Here is a 15,314-nt window from a genome sequence, read left to right as displayed (position 1 = left end):
CAAAGAACAAATGTTGTCAATGAACTACAACTTTTGATGCTGTTGTCCCCACAAGCTCCTGCATTAAGCCAATAGTTCATTTACTGCACTACTAATAGTTCATTAATATTCTCATAGTCCAACATCAATAATAATGATAATGATAATGATAATAATAATAATAATAATAATAATAATAATAATAATAATAATAATAATTGGAAGGTCATCTAGTCCAACCCCCTGCTCAGGCAGGAAACCCTATACCATTTCAGACAAATGGCTGTCCAGTCTCTTCTTAAAGACTTCCAGTGCTGGAGCATTCACCTCTTCTGGAGGCAGGTTGTTCCACTGGTTAATTGTTCTCACTGTCAGGAAGTTTCTCCTTAGTTCTAGGTTGCTTCTCTCCTTGATTAGTTTCCATCCATTGCTTCTTGTCCTGTCTTCAGGCGGTTTGGAGAAGAGCTTGACTCCCTCTTGTTTGTGGCAGCCCCTGAGATATTGGAACACTCCTATCCTGTCCCCCCTCGTCCTTCTCTTCATTAAACTAGACATACCCAATTCCAGCAGCCTTTCCTTATATGCTTTAGCCTCCAGTCCCCTAATCATCTTTGTTGCTCTTCTCTGTACTCTTTCTAGAGTCTCAACATCTTTTTTACATCGTGGTGACCAAAACTGGATGCAGTATTCCAAGTGTGGCCTTACCAAGGCCTTGTAAAGTGGTATTAAGACTTCATGTGATCTTGATTCTATCCCTCTGATAATGCAGCCTAGCACTGTGTTGGCCTTTTTGGCAGCTGCAGCACACGGCTGGCTCATATTTAGGTGATTGTCCACTAGGACTCTGAGGTCCCTCTCACAGTTACTACTATTGAGCAAGGTACCCCCTATACTATACCTGTACGTTTGGTTTTTCTTGCCTAAATGTAGTAATGGTTTAAGAAGGAGCCAACAACCAAACCATTTGACAAGTGGCAACTTTGTCTTTCATTACATTTTCCTTATACCAAGGATCCTTGTGTACAAAGAGGAATAAATTACACAAAATGATCCAGCTGGCAGTGGGTAAAAGTACAGTTTGGCACGGCTTCTAAATTAAGGCAGAAACTTGCACTGCTGAGATAAAACTCCATAAGCACTTCTAAAAGTTAATCCACAGAGGCTTCAAAAAACACTGGAATCTTTAATTTCAAGTTCTAACACTAAGTTTCTATTAACAGTCACATTTGCAAATTAGTCTGTTCTGCAGAACTGGGAATAGTTACCATACCCTAGTTTTATGGAGAGCTTTACGGCTGACATTATGGAGCTGCAGTATTTCTAAAAAGGCTGAAATGTTTCTATTATTCTTGGCATATGTCACAAAAGAGGCAAAGCATAAATAGAGCCTTAATGGCAAGGGAACTAGTCAGCTTATGGGGTTCTTATCAAGATCCTGCTGTGATCCTGATAGAAGATCTTTTTTTTTTATTCTTTTACTATTTAACAGGAATGACTGCCTATTTTTTAAAGGAAGATGGCTAGCCATTTTGTTTGATTGATGGCAGGGATAAGTAGATAGATAGATAGCTACTGTAGATGAGAGAGAGAGAGATACAGAGATACAGAGAGAGAGAGAGAGAAAGACAGATGATAGATAATTTTTTATTACTTGAGCTAAAGCATACAAAATGAAGGAGGGTATAAATTCACAAAATAAAATTCTGAACTAGATTAAAGGATTAGGCAAAATAGGTGATAACGCCAATGCTATTTACACAATTAATACTACACTGTCTTTTTAGGATACACAATCATTTGTCTCCATTCTTTTGCCCATGCCACTAAGCCATTCTATGAAAAGAAGGTTAAAGAAGAATGATGTTCTGCTAAGATATGGGGCCTGCTGAAGTTCTTGGAATGAACAATGCAGGCCACTAGCTTTGCAAATTTCCATTTGGACCATTGCTAGTTTTAGATCCTTCCTTCTTTCCTTCCTTCCTTCCTTCCTTCCTTCCTTCCTTCCTTCCTTCCTTCCTTCCTTCCTTCCTCCCTCTCTCCCTCCCTCCCTCCCTTCCTTCCTTCCATTCAAGTCATAAAACAGGAGTACCTTTAAAATGTTTCCTGCTAGTATTCATTATAAGTATTATCAATAGTAAATTTCTAGCTATAATAAACAAGAATAGGCAGGAAATAATAAGTGTACTTTGATATCCCTAAACACTTGAACTGGCACAGATATACTATATACAGAACACTTAACATTTGATTTAAAAAGCACCTATTTAATGCAAAAAAAAAATTGTGTTGCATGTGAAACTTAAGAATACCACTCATGTGGGCTGAGATTTGAAACTACTGACTTTTATATTTATTTATGTAAACCCTAGGGTAAATACTTTGAAATACAGCTTTCAATATTCTTGAAAGCAGCCCGTAGGGTGAGCTCCATTGAAGTTAAACCATTTCATTCAAGTCAGCATCTCAAGTAAGAACTGAACAAAATAAAGATGAGGATGCTATTCTTTCACCCTTCTAGTATATATGTACTTTGTGCACAATAATGCCAAGAAATAAAACTAAAGGAACCAAAACTCAACTAGCAGGAAATAAATTGCAAAAAAATGCATTTGCGACCTTGACCTAAGCTTTGATTGATGACCAGAGAAATAGTCTACATGTGCAATCCAAGCACAAACTTTTCTAGTTAGGAAAAAAGGAGCCATTTCTTCATGGGATTCAGAATTAATTAATTTAGTGTATGCTTGTTCAGAAAAGAATGGCATGAATGAGAGAGTCATTAAGGGAGGCCTTAAAGAAAGATTATCCAATCCTAAGAAAGAGAAGAAAAGACACTCAGAATAATGATTTTGTTTAGGATAAGATGGAACAGCGAGAAACTTGGACAAGCTAATGATTTATTTTTGATGGCCCAGGGAAATAGGATACAAGATAGACAATGATATAATGTCATAATAAGGGGGAAAGGTGAAATTTCTGAGCCATTTTTATTTATTTCAAAGATGGTTTTTGAAATTTAATTTAAACTTGACTACAGAATAGAGAGAAAGTTTTGTTACCCTTAGATCTGGCAGTGTTTTGTTTCCCTTAGTGTAGTGGAAAACAAAAATGGAGAATGACCTAAAATGTCAGAAAAGTAACAATTGAATTTTGGCTGGGCCCAGGAAAAGAAATAGCTCTTCTGCCTTGATATTTCATTCTCCCTCATCCATGAAATTGCTCTGCCCAATTATCTAGTTATGCCTTTACTTGAACAAGAAAACATGCTCGTTAAAGCAAAATATTTAATTCTTGCAATGCAATTAAAGAAAAAAAATCTGTATCCATATTTCAAATAAAATTCAGTCCCAGAAGTAATTTTCAGTTACTTTATGTAAATTAAATATATTCCAAAGTTAGCATGAAAGCTATTTTGTCCAAATCAGAAACATCTAACAACTGACACATATTCTTATTTAAAATAAAAACAAAAATGACTTTGATTATGTATGCAGATTTGTCTTCTGCCTACTTTATTCTCATATCTTCAATCAATCAGCTTTAGAAACTGATTTATTTAAAACATTAATAACAGAGGCTTTTTTATTGAAAAAAAAAAGGAAAGCTAATGCAATTGATTTATATTCAGCACCTAACTGGACAGGCAAAGATGTGTGCAGTACTCTATTTTTTAAAAGCTGGGTCAGTTTTTGTCGATTGTTGGTTAGTTCCTTTAATCTATTTGATCTGTCCCATATTATTTGACTGTTATAATCATTATCGTAAATTTTATGTAGAATATGTAACAGAGAAGATGACCAATCAAGACAATTTGCTGTGCTCTGTAGGAATCAGAGTCAAACAATCACCACTCCAATTTTAGGAACAAGAGTGATCCTGCAGTTTCTCTAGACTAGAGAACATCCCATAAAGACATCTAGAACAGAAATAGGGATATTACACTATGTATGGTCTGTGTGCGTGTGTGTGTATGCATAATATGGTGTGATGATCTACAAATCTGCTGAGAAACACAGAATTTCTCTGGAAAACTTGTTAAGAGTCCTCATCAGCCTGGTATTATGCACAAAGTAGAAGACAAATAAGGTAGCCATAAATAAGAAACTATTAACCACTGTGAAGACTAATCAAACAGAAGAAGATTACCAAGATTGGAGGTATGACTGATCCCCAAGCTGGCTGATTCAATTAATTTACTGACCAATTTGAGTCATTCTACAAAGCAATTTCCATTAAAACTGGTGTCTGGAAGCCCTCCAAAGCTATTAGATACCTTCATGAAGAGCCTGGCCAAAATTATGCAACCTGATAATATCAAAGTGAGGCTATCTTCCAGTCCTCTCTCCTCTTCCCAGCACAGGCCAGGAAAATTGCCTGATATTTATCATCAGCTACATGAAGAAGCTGAGCACAAAAGAATGGAGGTCTTTGAATTATGGTGCTGGAGAAGACTCCTGTGAGTCCCCTGGACTGCATGGCGATCAAACTGGTCAGTCCTAGAGGAGATCAACCCCGACTGCTCTTTAGAAGGCCAGATCCTGAAGTTGAAACTCAAATACTTTGGCCACCTAATGAGAAGGAAGGACTCACTGGAGAAGGGCCTAATGCTGGGAAAGATGGAGGGCAATAGAAGAAGGGGACGATAGAGAATGAGGTGGCTGGATGGAGTCACTGAAGCAGTAGGCGTGAGCTTAAATGGACTCCAGAAGATGGTAGAAGACAGGAAGGCCTGGAGGAATGTTGTCCATGGGAAGCCTAAATATGGTAACACTAGCTTTAATTTCATTTTTATTTCTCCTGTCCTGAAAACTGAAAAATGTTTGTGCTATGAAACCAGAATTGGCAGACGATCTTTCTCTCTGTCAGTCTCATTAATCTTAGGGCAGAGATGTTTTAGTAAAAAAAAAAAAAATCCTTTCAGAGCTCTTGAATCTGACAGAAGGTGCTTCAGGGTGACTCTGATGCAGATGTTCTTCCTTTTTTTAGCTCAGAGAAACATTTGACAATTCAAGAAGGCAACAGGAAATGGAAAAGTAGAGGGAGGGGATAATTCCTTGCTAGAATGGCGGATGTGGGTTCTAGGGAAGTGATGAAAAAAACACATCTACATTCATAAATTGTGAGGGACCTGAAATGTAGGCAACTTTTACTAACTACTTTATGAGGTGGGAAAGCACTTTCATTATCCCAAAGACATATCCAACTGTAAGTCAGGATTATTGGTAGCAAGTATCTGACACACAGTGGGTTCCTGCTTAGTCTTGCTTTTTCCACAGTTATTGCTTAGAGCAGTGGTTCTCAACCTTTTTAATGCCGCGACCCCCAACCGGTCGTAAGTTGAGGACTACTCAACCAGTCGTAAGTCGAGGACTACTTAACTGGTGCAGCACCGTTTGCAGAATGGGACTTTTGGCGGGCTCAGCAGGGCAAAGACAGCCTGGACAATTCCTATTGGCTTTTGAAAGCCAATAGAATTAGACTCTATTCAAGAGAGTCTATTCTATTGGCTTTCAAAAGCCAATAGAATAAAAGGGAGTAGCACAGCTAAGGAAAAGGGGAAAAAAATGGTGGACTGCGTTGTTTGGCGACCCCCGTGAAATGGTCGTTTGACTCCAAATGGGGTCCCGCCCACAGGTTGAGAACCACTGGCTTAGAGCTAACTTACCCATAACTGTAAGGATCAATCGATCAATATCTATCTATCTATCTATCTATCTATCTCTCTATCTACCTACCTACCCATCCATCCATCCATCCATCCATCCATCCATCCATCCATCCATCTTCTATTTATCTAACTGAATGCCATCCAATTGCCTGTGACTCTGGGGAGCTTACCACAAGTAAATAAAAAAATATATAATAACAATCAGGTTTTTTTAAAAAAAATATTAATATGAATATTATTGGATGTGAATGAAGCTGTCAAGACTAGTCCAACAGAAATATTAGTTCAAACAAACCAGCTAATGTATGCAGCAGCTTTATGTTACTACTGAAGAACTGGGTTTGAAAATTGGAAAAAATAAAGCAATGAAGAAGGGAAAACCAAAGTGGAAAATCCACCTGCAGTTAAAAATAAAGAAAATTCGATTGAATTTAAGTAATTTGAAGAATTGGAGGCAAGGAAACCTAAAGAATAATAATAATAAAAAGCGCTAGCCTGACAACAAGATATGACCTGGAAAACAAGGACATTGCAGTTGTGGTTGAAGAACTGAAACAAAACTATTGCAGAGAAAATAAAGTGATAGGATAACTGAATAATACAGTTTCAGCAAAATTCACAATTTCAAGTGAACCAGCATTATTTGCATAAGACTCTTGAAAGTGAACATGGTCCTATTACAAGTGAAAAAACTAACAAAGAAAATACCTTGAGGTTTTGAAAGAACTTGTGGGAAAACAACAAGAAGCATAACGGGTATGCAAATTGGATCAAGCAGGTTGAAAGCTCTGTAAAAGTGACTAGAATGCAAGATGTTCACATAACAAAAGAAATTGTGCAGAAACTAGCAAAGAAGGTCAAGAACTGGAGTGTCTCTGGTTTAGATGAGTTGCATGGATCCTGGTTGAATCTACTAACAAGTTTGCATGCAAGATTAGCAAACCAAATGAATCAAGTTCTGGAAACACCAGAAAATGAAAAATGGCTAACAACTGGAAGCACTTTTTTTGATTCAGAAGGATGCAGAAAAGAGAAATAAACCTGAAAATTACAGGCCAGTCACTTCCCTGCCAAAAACATACAAATTTACTTGCATGCATTATTGCAAACCAAATTTATGGGTATATAGACAACTAGGATTTGCTGTCTGTAGAACAGAAAGGGTGCTGCAAAAATTCAGGTCCTTGGTTAGGACTTGAACTGTTAAGTTTTTACCAGTAACCCTAATAAACACCTGCTTATCCTAGATCCTTGGAAAGGACTTGTTAGTTGGACAAAAATACTAAAACTGATCTTAAAATAGCCAACCAAAATGCAGTCTGAATAGTGGACACAATAGTACCAGAAGACAGCAGAATAGAACTTAATTCTGTTCAGCATTTTGGAAGACTTTTAAGAACAAAATAGTGACTTAAATGCCTTTGCTCAATATACTTTGTTAAAGGAAAATGCTGAAGACCAAACTATTTGGGACAGATGTTTCTTAACATCTTAACATAGGTCTTTGGTTATTCGGGTTTTCTCCCACGTCAAATTGGAAGTGTCTTGGCGATGTTTCGACAAAGTCCCATTTGTCATCTTCAGGCTGGTGTTTTCGGCTTCGTGCTTCTAGTATCACCAAGACACTTCCAATTTGACGCGGGAGAAAACCCAAATAACCAAAGACCTACACACACACATATACACACACACACACACACACACACACATGTATGTATGTATGTGTGTCAATAATATCATTATTAAGATGACAATGTCAGTAGTTTTCCGATGAAAGCTTGGTAATTTATTAAACTTTCATGTTTGGTTCGTTTTTTGCAATATATATATATATATGTGTGTGTGTGTGTGTATACACGATGCCATCTTTTCTACTTTCTTTTTTAAATATTATTATTATATTCTTATCTTATGTGTTTATGTTACTTTAATGGTCCTTCTCCAGAGCTTATGCTTTGAGCTGCAATTGTCAATAGAACTGGTTTCAGTTAGAAGGTTTAACTTTTCTTCATTCTTTATAAGTCATTAAGAGTCGCTGGGTTGTGTTGGGGTAGAAGTCTGATAAATAAATAACTAACATTAATATTTCACGTAGCGTGCAAAGAGTAGAAAAGTATTATTTGCCCCTTCTGAATGATGAGCTGGCTTTTGCCTATATAGATGTATCAGTGTTAACTAAAAGGGTTTTAGAGCACAATAACTGCCTGCCAGTAGAATTTGTAAATGTTTTAGCCAGTGGTGGGATTCAAATAGGTGAACAACCGGTTCTCTGTGTGGATGCTGCTTCGGGAAGTCCATTCTGGGCCTGGGCAACAAAAAATTAGCTACCGGTTCTGCTTGACTGGGCCGAACTGGCTGAACCCCACCACTGGTTTCAGCCCAAGAGAACAACTCTGTGGAAAGCATCATTTTTCTAGCCTACTACAGCAACCATCATTCCTCTTTCTCCTTTTAGTAAGACCATTACATCTCCTCTGCGCAGTCCAAGCAAAGTCCCATCCCATGGCAGCAAGTTCCTTTCATATGTGAAATAATGTGCAGGTAATTTGTGTGAAAACGACAAGCCAAACTGAGATTTTCTAAATACATGCCACAAAGCATTCTATTTTTGTTTTCGTAACAAGACTGTACAATGGCAGCCATATGGTGGTTCATCCTCTCAAGTCCACAAACAAGCAGCCTTCAGTTAACTGTAGCCTTCCACTTGGCTAGAACAGCTGCAGGACTTGGGTTTGGCCAATCTAAAGAAAAGAAGGAATAGGGGTGATGTGATAGCAGTATTCCAGTATTTGAGGGGCTGCCACAAAGAAGAGGGGGTCAAGTTATTCTCCAAAGCACCAGAGGGCAGGACAAGAAAAAAATGGATGGAAACTGATCAAAGAGAGAAGCAACCTGGAATTAAGGAGAAACTTCCTAACAGTGAGGACAATTAATCATCAGTGGAACAGCTTGCCTCCAGAAATCGTGGGTGTTCCATCACTGGAGGTTTTTAAGAAGAGACTGGACAGTCACTTGTCTGAGATGGTATAGGTCCTCCTGCTTGAGCAGGGGGATGGACTAGAAGACCTCCAAGGTCCCTTCCAGCTGTATTCTATTTAAAATAATGTTAGAAATCAACTCTGGTAACCCTGCTCTAGATTACAGAAGGGAGAATGGGCAGAGCTTCTTGACTGCATAGGAAGGATCCTTATAATCCCTCTCTGTGATTCCAATATGCTATCCCAAAAGCTTGTTGAGCGTATTGCCTTCTGTTGGATACTCTTTCCTTTCAAAATGAAAATTTTTGGATAACAGAATGGGAAAAGACTCTTACCGAATCGGATTGTCCATCCTATTGACAGTAAGAAAGGCCGCTAGGTTTGCTGTATAAGATGAACATACAATAAGAGTGAAGAGCCACCAACTCCCCATTACAATCCGCATCGCCATGGAATTGACTGCAGACTCACCACCTAAGCAAAGGAAAAAAAAAGAAAGAAAAGAATCTTTGGAAGCCCATATCTAAAGATTTTTTAAAAAAAACAATTGGTTCAGGCTCCTTTATACCACCTCTTAATTACTCTCTCTGATCTATTTGCTTCTTTGGTTTTGTCCCTTAAAAGCAAGCTGCCATTAGCGATGCTGTGCTCCTATGACACATTGCCACAAACTAATTTAGCATCTTGAGCAAAACTGACCTGCACACAATCGCTTTATGATTCTGTATTTGTTTGTTTGTTTATTTATTATTTATTTGTTAAACTGACTAAACTTGCTTTAAGTTTCATTGCAATTTATATCAAGAGAAGTTGATATAAACCTCACTGGAAACTTGATGCCGCTTTTTTTCCCCCTGAAAGTTGCTTGATTTCCCATCACATTTTCAACAATCTTATCCTGGAAAGGAGGTCTACAAATTCATTTTAGGCTCAGGCTGGCAGTTTTATCAGAGTGATCACAAAGAAAAATGTGTTGCTGAACAGATCTTTCCCTGCTGCATAAAAATTCTCACTTAGCGAGGCTAAACGTGGTAAGCAGAAAGTCAGAGACCGAAATGTAACAGAAAAAAGTAGCTAACTCCCATAATGAGGATAATAGGGCAAATTGTGTTCAGATACATTATTTATTTTTATTATGACATAAAAAGGGTCTATGGCAGTCGTTCTCAACCTTTCTAATGCCGCCACCCCATAATACAGTTCCCCATGTTGTGGTGACCCCCAACCACTTACACATCACCGGGTGCCAGGGGCATGGCCAAAGAAAAGGGGGAAAAAATGGCGGACAGCCTTGTTTGGCGACCCCCGTGAAATGGTCGTTCGACCTCAAATGGGGTCCCGACCCACAGGTTGAGAACCACTGGTCTATGGACTTGCAAATGATGGCCTTATCTGCTGCTGATTTTAAAATCTTTTTTTTTAAAAAAAATATTCTAGGAATTCTTATTTGGGGGGAAATGGTGCTTAAATTATTGTGCTTGTCCTCCAAAAGCCTATTTGTTATCCAGCTGAATTTTGATTATCCCACCGAACAGATGTGTAAAGTAAATTAAATTCTGCTTTATTTTTCTGAAATGCACAAGATGACCATATCCGTTGGGTAACAGGTGATATTTCTCATTAAAAGCGTGGCATTTCACTGCTTCTTAAATAAACTTAATAGCTTTGCAAATTGAATTCTAAAGAGTACAATAATGGTTAAAAAGTGGGGGGGGGAATCCTTGAGTAGTTTTTCATCTAAGTTCTAATGCTATTCTATTTCATTTTCAATGATGTATTGTCAGTGAATCATGTGTCTGAAGGCATCTCAGGTAGGGTGAGAAGAAGGGTGGATATGCCCACACAGAAGGTGAGAAATATCTCCCAATTATCTCACCTCTGGTGGAAGATGGTGATTATTCCAAAATAAAGTATTAGCGCGGATAGGGGTCCTGTTGAAGAGAGACTGGCTGAGCAGGGGGGAAAGTCTAGCAGGGAATTAGTATGGAATCCTTATGTAGGCACAACCTGCCTTGAATACCAGGGAACCTTATGGCTCAGGTGCCAACTGCCAATCTGGAAAGATTCCTGTGAAATAGGCACGAGTAGCTAATTGAACTCTTCATGTGTGGGTCTGGTTCTTCATGCCTAACATTAATTGAAAAGGTTCAGACTCTTATGCCTATGTAAGGATCCCAGCATGTCTCCTCCCCCTGGCTTGGTCACTGTCTCTTCAACATACCCAGATTTAGATCCATAGGATTAAAAGCCCTTCTGCTCCTTGCTATGTCAAGCATCAATGTTATAGGTGCCTCTCTCTGCCTATGAATAAACACAAAAGCCCAACAGCCTGAAAACTAAGTCAAAATGACCTCCTATTTCTTAGAGGTTATTTTGGCAAAGTCTAACATGCATTGGGATGGGGAAGTAGCTGTTATTTTTCTCTACTGCAGAATATACTCTTAACCATCTACGAAGAGCAATAAATAAGGTCCAGTAAAGCCAATTTCAGCTGTACATCAGGGGGAAAGAGAATTAATATCTGCTTCTTTTATCTCTCCCTCTGAAAACATTGGGATTGAAATGTGCTTAAACTGTGCCTGGATCACTCTGGTTGTCTTACAGAAATGAAGAGTTAGGGAAATAAGGTCCAATAAACCCTGTGACCTATATTGCATCAGAATGGCTTGCGGAGGAATGATAAGGTCTAAAAGAAAAACAGATTCTCAGCTTACAGAGCCGTATAGATATCTGCTTTTTTTTTTTTTCCAAAAAAAAAAGAAATGCCTGACTGGATGAAATTTAGCTGGATCCACACAATAATATTATTGCACTTCTCAGGAAGTTTCTTTTCTTTCTTTCTTTTTTTTTTTTTTACTTTCTTCGCACGATGAAATGTTTCCTCTTACAGCAAACGGGGGATATGGCCAGTGGTGGGGATTCAAATATGTGAAACAACCAGTCCTCTGCGTGGATGCTGCTCCCGGAAATCCATTCTGGGCCTGGGCAATAAAAAATTAGCTACTGGTTCTGCCGAACTGGTGCAAACTGGCTGAATCCCACCACTGGATATGGCCCTTTCTCCTGCGAAAGCAGGCATAATATTTAGCTTGCAAATCACCCACAGAAGTTAGGATGATCTTACAATGGATGACATCATACAATCATCCTAAGAACGTAGAATTCGTCATGCTATTGTCAACCCGGCAGTCTATTTCTCTTAGGGGCCATTTAGATGCTTCTTGGGTGCTTCCCAAAAAACAGATGATGTTCTTCCCTGCCATTGTTCCCTGTTAGCTGATATCTGGAGCCTGAATCCTTAAGACCAACCACCCTTAAGAGATTTGGCTTCCATGAATTGGTCCCATCCTCTTTTAAAGCCACCCAAGGTAGTGCCCATTATCAAAGGTTGTGGTAATGGATTTCACAGCACAGTCACGCAGTATTTGTCTGTTCCAAATTTCCTTTTATCAGTGTTTCTCAACCTTGATAATTTTAAGGCATGTGGACTTCAACTTCCAGAATTCCACAGCCAGCATTGCTGGCTGTGAAATTCTGGGAGTTGAAGTCCACATGCCTTAAAATTGTCAAGGTTGAGAAACACTGTAAAACTGGAAGATCCTCGTCCTAGAGTTTTCCAAGTTCTGTTACATTTTTTTTTTTCAAATATAACGTGGACACAGTATTTTGGATGTAGATGTAGCGCAAAGCAACATCTTTCAATGGCTGAACATTCGTCTGAGGACTGTCTGTAAGTTTCTTCTAGCTTTTACTCACCACCACTTCTGTGTACAGAACCAGCAGTAAGATCAGTTTTAACTGGATTTTATTTATTACATTTATTTGCCCTCTCCCCATCTCATGCTGAAACTCTCATACTGAAACAACTCCGTCAAATTAGATTTTTTTTCCCCTCAAAAAACTATAGGCCAGCATCAGCATCTGGTTTCTACAACTTCAAAGGGTACAATCAGCATAGATCCTATACCCAGTGGCTCTCCTGATCAACTAGATCAGTGTTTCTCAACCTTGTCAATTTTAAGGCATGTGGACTTCAACTCCCAGAATTCCACAGCCAGCAATGCTGGCTGTGGAATTCTGGGAGTTGAAATCCATATGCTTTAAAATTGACAAGGTTGAGAAACACTGAACTAGATTAACTGCAGATATGGAAACTGAGGTAACCTCAGTTGAATTTTACAGGTCTATTCCCATAACCTGGAACTAGAGTTATAAAAATTGATTCAAGATACATTTAAGCTTCTCAGCCGTATTCTGCAAAAATCCACGGGCACTTAACAGCATTTTAAAACAAAAAAAAAATTAACAAAAATCATCACCACAAAAGACAACATATTAAAAATGCAAGTGTATGGACAAATAACAATGGATTGTTGTTTTTTTTTTTTCCTGTGAGAGCATCCTCCATCTTGTATGGATTTTTACCAGTCCTTTTTTTTCTGGTAAACTTGAAAGAACACTGAACTACTGCGTGTGCTTCTTCAAAACAAAAGAGAAAAAAACATCCAAGGTGATAGGAACAAGCACTCTAAGAATGAGATAATTTGACAAGCACCTCAAGATATAGAAGCATAAAGTGTGTTTTAGGTGCTTCTGAAATCAGCTTCAAAGGCCTAACTCGGATTGCCTACCTACCCCGGAATCGCAAACCTACCCATCAAGCTAGTTGCTTGCTGGGGTTTATTTGTTCCACAAACTAAAAGTCAGGTAGAGAATGACCATCAAAGTGTCCCGCTTTTTCCCCAAAAGGCAACTGGACTTTTTGGTTTTATCACAGAAGACGTTTCACTTCTCAAATCCAAGAAGCTTCTTCAGTTCAGTTGCCTTTTTAGGAAAAAGAATATCTCCATGGACATTCAATCATCGAGATGGTTTCTGCAAGAGGACAATTATCCAAATGAGTACCTTGTTGAACAAAGGCTCCGTACACGATCCAAATGGCGCTGTGAAGTGTGGAGGAAGTGCAGGCTCCGGGCTGAGAAGAGTTCTGGGCTCTGACCACTTGAATTCGGTTTAGCACGAAGATGAGCACGCCAACTACCGGGATCGCGGCCGCTATGCAAGTCCATACGGCAAAGTCAAAGGGGGCAAAGAGAGAGAAGATGTTGATCTTCTCCTCTGGTTTCTTGATTAAAATGCCGACAGAATAATCCATGTAGCGCTTGCTGAAGTCGACCACGCTCTCCCGTTCAGGGGTGATGGTGATGGCGGAGATGGCCAGGTCAGCTCTCTGCGAAGACAAGAGAAGGAGTGGTGAAACCTCTTTGCTGGTTAACTCGGGCACCTGACAGAAGCAGAAGAAGGATCTGATTCTGCTGCAAAGTATACTGGGAGATTGTCCCCTTCCAGCCACCATTAGGCTTTGCTTCAAGAACTTATGGCATGAGGTGGCATGGACATAGCTTATTCTGTCAAAACCTTTAGCCACTTGGACACGAGGAAAAAGCCTCCCATGGGTCGGTCTACTTTGCTATCACTGGGATGAAGGAGTCTGCTTCAAGGGACTCTGTGATGGGGAAATAAAGGAAGGGAGCTCCTCTGAAGTCACATTTTTTTTCCTTCTAGAACAGGGGTAGTCAACCTTGGCTCTTTTACGACTCGTGGACTTCAACTCCCAGAATTCCTGAGCCAGCAGCTGGCTCAGGAATTCTGGGAGTTGAAGTCCACGAGTCGTAAAAGAGCCAAGGTTGACTACCCCTGTTCTAGAAGGTTCAAATTATCTAGCAGGCAGAAGGATGTTTTCTCAGTGGACAAGGAACAGGTAGCATAGGAGGCGATGCCACTTGTGGGCCAAATCACTGTAGCGTTCCCAATAATTGAGGGGCTGCCACAAGGAAGAGGGGGTCAACCAAAGCACCTGAAGGCAGGACAAGAACAAATGGAAACTAATCAAAGAGAGAACCAAGCTAGAATTAAGGAGAAACTTTCTAACAGTGAGGACAGTTAACCAGTGGAACAGAAATTGCCTTCAGAAATCGTGGGTGCTCCATCACTAGAGATTTTTAAGAAGAGACTAGACAGTCACTTGTCTGAAATGGTATAGGTTCTCCTGCTTGAGCAGGGGGCTGGACTAGAAGATCTCCAAGGTCGCTTCCAGCTCTATTCTATTCTATTCTATTCTATTCTATTCTATTCTATTCTATTCTATTCTATTCCACTCCACTCCACTCCACTCCACTCCACTCCACTCCACTCTACTCTACCATACTCTACCCAGATTGTTGGGGGCAATGTAAAATATATATATACATTGCTTACTGGTGTACACCTCTTAGAGAGTGCTTGCACTTAAAGTGGTATATAAGTCTCATAAAATAAATAAGTCTCATAAAATAAATAAATGTCATTCTTGTGCCAAATCATTGCAGTGTTCCAATATTTGAGGGGCTGCCACAAGGAAGAGGAGGGTCAACCAAAGCACCTGAAGGCAGGACAAGAACAAATGGAAACTAATCAAAGAGAGAACCAGCCTAGAATTAAGGAGAAATTTCCTGACAGAACAATTAATCAGTGGAACAGCTTGCCTTTAGAAGTTGTGGGTGCTCCAACACTGGAGGTTTTTAAGGAGAGATTGGAGAGCCATTTGTCTAGAATGGTGTTGGGTCTTCTGTTTGAGCAAAGGGATGGACTAGAAGACCTCCAAAGTCCCTTCCAATTCTCTTATGTTGTTATTCTCTCTATTATGTTAG

General features: G+C 39.3%; 1 protein-coding gene across 6 annotated transcripts in view; it reads right to left on the bottom strand.

Annotated features, from left to right (window-relative positions):
- The window catches only part of GRID1 (glutamate ionotropic receptor delta type subunit 1), a 681,623-nt gene that overhangs the window by 30,711 nt on the left and 635,598 nt on the right, over positions 1–15,314 (bottom strand). For all 6 annotated transcript variants that reach the window (XM_039343408.1, XM_039343409.1, XM_039343404.1 and 3 more), the window contains exons 11-12: positions 13,531–13,855; positions 8,961–9,099 (exon numbers count right to left, since the gene is read on the bottom strand). In XM_039343408.1, coding sequence (XP_039199342.1) covers positions 8,961–9,099; positions 13,531–13,855 — 464 coding nt within the window. The remainder of the gene's footprint in view (positions 1–8,960; positions 9,100–13,530; positions 13,856–15,314) is intronic.

This window comes from Crotalus tigris, unplaced genomic scaffold (genome assembly GCF_016545835.1).
Source record: "Crotalus tigris isolate CLP2741 ecotype Arizona unplaced genomic scaffold, ASM1654583v1 scf7180000017847.2079705, whole genome shotgun sequence".
Lineage (NCBI taxonomy): Eukaryota > Metazoa > Chordata > Lepidosauria > Squamata > Viperidae > Crotalus > Crotalus tigris.
Note: the sequence above shows the minus strand (reverse complement) of the source record. Positions and strands in the feature narration are given on the sequence as shown.